The sequence below is a fragment of the Acomys minous genome, assembly GCF_964271855.1.
Source record: "Acomys minous genome assembly, chromosome: 12".
In the NCBI taxonomy this organism is placed as follows: Eukaryota; Metazoa; Chordata; class Mammalia; order Rodentia; family Muridae; genus Acomys; species Acomys minous.
In genome coordinates, this window is record NC_140493.1 from 77,264,415 (window position 1) to 77,272,661 (window position 8,247).

Here is an 8,247-nt window from a genome sequence, read left to right on the forward strand (position 1 = left end):
CAGGACAAGAGGCCAGATGGTTTCTTTTCTTGTTTTAAAGGCCTCCCGACACACACTTTATCCCTCAAAGGGTTGCCCAGATTTCATAGAAAACAAACTTTGAGTATGGCAGGCTTCCAAACTAAAAACTGTCCACAGGAAGTCATTCTAGCCACACGGCCTCCTACAAAAGTATTGCTTGTGCCAGGTTGGTGGTGCATGCCTTTTAATCCCGGCACTGGGAAAGTGCAGGGTAGAGCTCTGTGAGGCCAGACAGGTCTTCACAGTATGACTCTATCTCAAAAAAGAAGTCTCTGCCTCAAAGTTGCACATTTGAATCCTGAATTGTTTTCAAGTGATTCTATTTAGAGGCAATACCAAACCAAATATCCTTAGTGTTCTTCTAAATCTAACTGCTTACATAAAAGGTTACATTTTGGTTTTCATTTTTTTCTGGGGGGGCATGGGTTATTTGGGTGACAGTAAACTGGCAATGTTGCTCTGCGTGCCCTTCAATACCTAGGCTCAAAGGATACTTTTGCCTCAGCCTCCAAAGTAATTAGGACTGCAGGCGATGCATCCAGCCTTTAAGTTTGAAAAAGCAAATGGAAACATCTCACTTAGCATACAAGTTAGGAATAGCCATGCCACCCATGGCACATGATTCCCTGGTGCCCCAGGACACACAGGAGGCAATGTGATGAGAAAGGTCCCTAGTCTAGGAGGAAAAAAAGTTGGAGTTTTACACCTGCTATTCATGAACAAAGTCTTGGGGTGAGCCACTTTCTGGTTTTCTCATCTGTAAAGCAAAGGAATTAGGAACCAAGTAATCTCTAGATTCCTTTTCTCTCTAAAATTCTTTGAGTTTCTAGCTCAGTAATTCTCCTCTAAAATGTATTCTTCTCCTGCAGCCAGTCTTTTCCCTCATGCTTTGTTATCCAAAAGAAAGACAGGAATAATATCATTTCACTTGTTCTAAAGCCCTCCATAACGTAGAAACACATCCTGCAAGCACAGGGTACATCTAGCATAAGGACTGAGTTCATTTACTCACTCTCTCTCCCTTTTGCTCTCTATCTGTAGGTTTTCAAATAGTTTTCCCTAGGAATTTAAGAAGGAACTCGGCCAGGAATGGTGGAACACACCTTTAATTCCAGAGCTTGGGAGATGGAGGCAGAGGCAGAGGCAGGCATATCTCTAAGTTCAAGGCAGCCTAGTCTACAGATTGAACTCTATAACAGTCAGGGATACACAGAGAAACCTTGTCTCAAAAAAACCAAAACCAACAACAACAGAAATTTAAGAAGTAACTCAAAAAGTCAAGGGAAGGATGGCAAGTGTTACCACGAAACAGACATGGCTCAAGCACTTGAACACTACACTTCAAAGGTGTTTTATTTGATAATGGGTTATACTGCTGTTTCTAGAAGAGTTGATTATTTAGTTTTTTGATAAGATCAAATGTTAAAAAAAAAAGAACAGAAACTGATATTCTATATTATAGTATCACCAAAGTAAAAAATCTTTTTTTTTTTTAAATCCAACCCACTATCCCCCAAAATGATGAGTATTCTTACTGTTTTTTAGAGCACTGGCAAATTCTGGGCCACCTTTGTCCTTGAAGACAGGGAAAACATCTGGTTGAGGTAACTGATTGGTAGTCAACAGAGCTTTTTGTAGTTTGATCCGTCCTTCCAAGAGCTGGTCCCACAATGCTGAAGAAAAGAGTAAAAGAGAATCTCATCCCTGAGTCAGAAAGTCTTCCTGGGCTGGGTGCTGAGGATGGACAAGAAGCAACACCATGCTTTATGACTTTCATGCCACAGTTTGTTCTGGAGAACAAACTCTACTGGATGGAAATAGTTGCTCTGAGAGAGAAAACGTTAACACTTGACAACAGGAGAGAACACACTCCTCTTCAATCTCCCAGCACAGAGCCTGCTAAGCAGCTAGCTAAACAGACCTGGGGTGCAGGCCTCTGGGTAAGCGAGGCATATCACAGACTAAGTGGAAGGACACTAGAGAAGCAGCCACCAAAACCAAAAAGCAGACTAACGCTGAAACTCTGAAAAGCAAGCAAGCCACAAAAGCACACGCACCTATCTGATTCTTCACAGCTCTTCCTTTCTCCACCTCCTCAGAGACCTTGGCACTGGAGAAGGTCATCACCACACCGCCATCTTCACTGTTCCGTTCTCCTTCCCTGTCTTCCTCACTCTCACCTTCTAAGTCTTCCTCCACATCTCCTTCTTCCATGCCACTCTCTTCCCCTTCATCTTCCTCCTCCTCATTGCTCCCAATGTCATCCATTCCTTCTGTAAATTTCTCAAAATCACTAATGTTCTGGAAAGTGAAGCCTGGCATCTCTACAGAACGCCTTCTGCCCTTCCTCTTCTGGGCCAGACTGCTCGTCCCAGTGGGGACAGCATCCTCAGCAGCATCCTCTTCCTCGGCAGCACTTAGTTCCTCTTCTTCCGCCTCCTCCTCTTCCTCCTCCTCTTCCTCCTCCAGGCCCTCTGAATCTCCATCTCCAGATCCTTCTTCATCAGATATTTCCTTGTCTAAATCATAAGGAAAAAAAAAGGGGGCGGGAGGGGTTACCTAGAGAAAAATACCAGGCATCTTTCATCTCAATCTATGTGAACTACTATGAAAAAACAAACATGTTATTGTGCTCTATTCAACTGAACAAACATTTACTATGTATCTAACTATCTCTAAAATGCTAAGGGGAAAAAAAGACAAACAGGACATGACTTCAACCTAAAGAAATATAGTGGCCAGGATCTCATCACTTGGGAGGCAGAGGCAGATGGACGGATTATCTGTGAGTTCAAGGCTAGCCTAGTCTAGAAAAATGAGTCCAGGACAGCCAGGGCTACACAGAGAACCTGCTCAGAAAAACAGAAGTAAAGAAAAAAAGAAATATGGTGAACATACAGACCAACAAAGGTAGAATACAGGACAAAACGAAAAGTACTTTGAAAAAAAACTTTATGCCAGCCATGGTGGCTCATGACTATAATCTCAGTACCCAAGAGGTTGAGGCAGGCAGACTGACTTGAGTTCAAGTCCAGCATAGCTTACAAAATGTGTACTAGATCAGCAAGGCTACCTCGCTCAGAAAAAAACAAAAAACAAAAAACAAACAAACAAAAAAATATATATATCCCCCCCAAAATTAGAAATTAGACCAGTTTTCCCAAAGCTACATCTGAAAAAACTAGTTTATCATTAGCTATTCCAAATGTACACACATACCAAGCATCTATCATGTACCAGCTATCAACACTAAGAAAAGGTTTTAATATCTGCTGTGCTGGTTAAGTTATTTGTTTGTTATAGAAGCCCAGAGTCAAGAGACTCTGGACTTTTAAAGTGCTGGGATTTTAAAAGATTGGGGGCTTTTTGGAGTCAGATTGTCATTTATAATACTAAGACTTTAGGGACAAGGTGTGGAAAGTGATGTGTCTATATGTTAAGTTGACAAGGGGGGATTGTGTTAGTTTTAACTGTCAATTTGATACAACCTAAGATCGCCTGAGAGGAAAGGGGGACAGGGTCTCACTATATACTCCTGGCTAGCCAAGAACTCAATTTGTAGATAAGGCTATTCTCAAACTCAAGAGACTCACCTGCCTGTCTCCTGAGGGCAGGTATTAAAAAGGCATGCACCAGCATGTCCAGCTCTGGCAAGAGTGTCTTAAATGGGGAATTATATACACCAGATTGATCTGTAGACATGTCTGGGGGAATGTTTTGATTATTAATTGATGTAGAAAGATCTAGTTCATTGTAGGCAACACCATTCCCTAGGCAGAGGGTCCTAACAATGTAAGACAGGAGAAAGCCAGCTGAGAGCAAGCAAGTAAAGACGCATCCATTCTCTCTCTCTTCTTGACTACGGATATGGTACGACCAGCTGCTTCAAGCTCCTGCCACTGTGACTTCCCTGCTATGATGAACTAAAATCCAGAATCATAAACTGAAATAAGCCTAACTCTTGCCTAAGTTGCTTTTTGCCAAAGTGTTTTTATCATAGCAATGAAAATGAAACTGAGAGAGGAGTTCATAGTCTGACGAGCGTGTTCGACAGGCATGACAATAATACATTACATCATCATCAACAGACAGTATATAGAAAAGGAACCAGCCAAGAGCATGAGGAAAAAGTATCAATCTGGCACATATCTCTAATCCGGATATTTGGAAGGCAGAGGCAGGAGAATCAAAAGCAAGCTCAAGGCCAGCTTTGTGTACATATCAAGTTTCAGGCCCCCCAGGACTACGAAACAAGTTCCTGTCTCCTCCCAACACTCCAATCCCATCTTCCTGGAAAGAAGGAACCACCTGACCTTCCAGGAAAGGTTGGAGGAACCATCTGACCTTCCAATAGAGATGGCTTATGCAGAGACATTATACATTTACTTATGAAACATAAGAAATAGCTCATCAAACTGAGAAAAGGTAAGGAAAAGAACAAGAGTACAGACCACAAAAGGAAGTGAGGAAGTGGAGGTTCATGAATCAGAACTAGTCCTGTCGTCCAGGGGCAGGAGTCTAAACTTCATCTCACAGTTAATGAGTGCCAGTTAAGGCTCCTAAATATACTTAGGTCATCAGCTGACATTTAGAGATTTGTACTGTTTATCTAGCCACTTCTGTAGTAAAACATGAAAGTATAACACGTATGATTTGGGGGTATGATAAACGAGTTAGCAATAACTGAGTAAAAGAGTTTATGAAAACATAAGTCTTTGGTACTTCTTTCAAGAATATATCTAGACTTGCTGGGTATGGTGGTACATACCTCTAATCTCAGCCTGGTCTACATAGAAAGCTCTAGGCCAGCCAGGGTTACACAGCAAGACCTGGAACTCACAGATTCACCTGCCTTCGCCTCCCAAGTGTTGAGATTAAAGTCATGCACCACCAAGACCTTTCGAGACCCTGCCTCAAGGGAATAAATAAACAAACAGGCACACATGCACACACCCCTAAACTTAAAAAGTCTCTGACTGGCTGCCAAAATTAAAAACACAAAAGCTAAGTGAATAATCCCATTTCTCAAACTAAAAAATGTTCATACAACACAGCATAGATATTAGAATCAGCCTGCTTTCACTTGAATTCTGGCTCTTCTACTTAGCAGCTGTATCACTTTTGCTTAGCCAATTAGTCCTATAGCTTCCTAGCTATAATGTGAGAATAAATAATGTCAACTTCTTGGGACACTGGAAAGTCTCAAATGATAATGACAGCAATAGTTTTACGTTTTTAAAAAGATTTCACTTGTGTCTGAGTGTTTTGCCTGCATGTACATATGTGCACCTCTAGTGCCTGCAGACGAACCAGATTCATGGATGGTTGTGAACATTCATGTGGGTGCTGAGAATCTAAGCAGTGTCCCTCAAGAAAAAGCACTCCTAATTACTGGGCCATCTCTCCAGGCCTGATGGTAACACTTTGGAGGGACTGTGTCTCAGGTTCTCAGAACTTACAGAGCTAACTACAGTGGCTTTACACATAGTGAGAGCTCAATAAATATTATCATAGCGTCTAACGGACTAACGAACTGGCCCTCTTAACAGTCTCCAGCCTGTTAAGCTCCTAGAACCATACAGATCATAACCTAAATGAAAGTTCCTGGGGGTATTATCAGTGGATTCCTGACATTGCTCCACTGACCTCCCTAAAAGAAAATAAGTGGCATCCTCTCAATATCCATACCCAGGGACTTCTTCCACCATGAGAAATTTACTACTGCTCAAAACTGCATTCATACACTAATCCTTTCTCAGGAAAGACGGAAGTATTATGTTATTTTTTTTTACAATGTCAAAAGGTCAGTTTCAAGAGAAGAGTCCCACGTGAATGTCTTCTCACCAGATGAACTTGGCGGAGCCTGCTCCCAGTGGTCTTCTTTCCAAGCTTTCCTAGAAGTGGTCCTGCCAGAATACCTTCTGTCTGTGTCCAAGAGGGAGGAGGATGCCAATTTTCTAATGCTACTCACTGCCACATCCCCTTCCTTCTCTTCTCCTTCATCGAACCTGTCAATCACTCTGGCTCTGGTGGCTGTGGGGGAGGGGAGAAAATAGAATCTTGGGTTAGAAAAAAAGTTTTTTTTTTTTTAAAACAAGAACCCGATTAAGCCATTTCAACCCCACGTCCCACCTTCCCACCTTCCTACCCTAAGTGGGTACTCTTAACCAACTGGGCTACATCCCCAGCCCTCAATTCATTAAGTGTCCTCTATAAAATCTCCACTAAAAGGGATAGGGAGTTTACTTCTGGTTTCCAGGGAGGCTATTATAATACTGCTTTCTGTTTCTAAACCAGAAAGCTAGCTCCCTGTATCTACTAGTAGACATGTTCTTATGCCTTGGATCCTATAAATTTAGTCTGATTCTTCCTTCCTTTTCCATGGCATTTTCTGTGTTTCTTTTCTTCCTTTCTTTTTTCTTCTTCGTTTTTGTTTTGTTTTGTTTTTCTCTTTTTGGAGGTTCTGAAGACTAAATCCAGGGCCTCAAGTATGTTGGTTACATGCCCACGAATTCTTCCTCGATATATGACAGTCACTCTGATATTATTAATTTTTTTTTTTAGGGTTTTTGTTTTGTTTGTTTTGTTTTTTGCTTTGGTTTGGTTTTGTTTTTTTGAGACAGGGTCTCTATGTTAGCCATGGCTGTTGTCCTGGACTCACTTTGTAGACCAGGCTGGCCTTGAACTCACAGCGATCCGCCTCCCGAGTGCTGGGATCAAAGGCGCGCGCCACCACTCTGCTAGTCGTAAGTCATCAAGTTCTATTGACATTCCATCCTACCCGTCCAGTTGTCTTCACTGAGACGAAAGCTCAGTTCCCTCACCTGATAATCCTTCACCAAGACTCGAAATCTCTGTCAGTCCTTCCTCACGCCTCTCTGACTCAAGTCTAAAGCACAATTGCTCCCAGTTACTCTCAGAACAGGTTTATGAGAACCAGTCTGTCATCTGAAGGTGGGCAAACGTCTTACGACCTAAACATGCTTAAACAACACTAAGATGTCCTACTTTTCCACTTTCTGAGCAATTTTTTTTTTTCCGAGACAGGGTTTCTCTGTGGAGCCTTGGCTGACCTGAACTCTCTTTGTAGACCAGGCTGGCCTTGAACTCACAGAGATCCCCTTGCATCTGCCTCCTTGAGTGCCGGGATTAACGGCGTGCGCCACCACGCGCAGCTCTAGGCAAGTTTTCAAAGGCATACGGTTTTAAACACACAAAAAACACGAAACTCATCAGGCTTCTTTCTCCATTCTAAGGTAATATCAGAAAGCGCATCCTAAATAACTACCAGTCGGCTGCCAGCGACTCCCTGCAGCACCTCCCTGCACCAACCGCCCGCCAGAGTCCGGCCCACCCCCAAAGTCTAGAATGCACATTCACAGCTCACGTCAGCCTCTGCGGGACAACCCTTCCGAGACACAATTTTCCTCAGCGCCAAGGAAAGAAGAGCAGGCCCGAACACCAGCCGCTCGCCCCGGGCCCCCAGCTCAGCACGTGGCCAGCCGCAGTCAGGCCTCACCGTCCTCCGGGTCGGCCTCAGGATCCGCTTCACGCGGTCTCGGATTCAACAACTGTTCCAGTTGCAGAGCCAGGGGCTGCGGCCCCGCCATGGTCACCAGGTCACAGGAGGCGCCGCGCTCGCGAACGTGCAGTCTGAGCGCCCACCGCCCCGGCCCGACGTTCCCGGCCGGGATGCTCAGGCCAGACACTACTCCGCAACCACAGGCAAGAGAGCTTGCGGTACCAGCCTTTCAGCGTCCCAGGAGGCAACTTCCGGGAGGCGCGCGCCGGAGGGGCGGGGCCTCGCGTCACCACGGGCGTTGCTAGGCTGGAGACGCAGGCGCGCGAAACCTGGAAGGGTAGCAGGCGGCCTAGCGCGCGTGCGCCAGAGTCCCTGGGAGCGCGGAGGGTGACGCGGGAGCGCGCAAAGGCACGTGACAGCCTCCAGCGAGAAAGGTTGATTGCGTTTCGAGCTGCCAGCGTCCCCTAAGCACGAAATAACGCCTCTAGCTTTGTGCGAGGTTGGTTTAGGAATTAAGCGTGAAGTAGCTGTAGCTCATGGTGGCTGGCTGATTTGTAAAAAAGAGTAAAGCCTCCCGAACCTCAGATACACTCTTGAGCAAGCACAGACCCGGACTCAAATCTGGGCTTTTCTCAGTGTAGAGGACCGGGGTAGACACACACCTTCCATCTCTCAGAAGCCAGGATCTGAGAGGCCTGCGTGTG

The 8,247-nt window shown here is 44.6% G+C and overlaps 1 protein-coding gene across 3 annotated transcripts in view; it reads right to left on the reverse strand.

The window, feature by feature from the left end:
• AATF (apoptosis antagonizing transcription factor) overlaps nt 1-7,812 on the reverse strand; it is a 93,267-nt gene extending 85,455 nt beyond the window's left edge. The window contains exons 1-4 of one of the 3 annotated variants that reach the window (XM_084750515.1): nt 7,541-7,811; nt 5,866-6,054; nt 2,079-2,540; nt 1,557-1,694 (exon numbers count right to left, since the gene is read on the reverse strand). In XM_084750515.1, coding sequence (XP_084606641.1) covers nt 1,557-1,694; nt 2,079-2,540; nt 5,866-6,054; nt 7,541-7,631 — 880 coding nt within the window. In that variant the 5' untranslated portion in view covers nt 7,632-7,811. Of the gene's footprint in view, nt 1-1,556; nt 1,695-2,078; nt 2,541-5,865; nt 6,055-7,375; nt 7,514-7,540 lie in introns of those variants that run through there. The other 2 variants (XM_084750517.1, XM_084750516.1) reach the window with 2 other exon arrangements.
• Between the last annotated feature and the right edge of the window lie 435 nt (nt 7,813-8,247).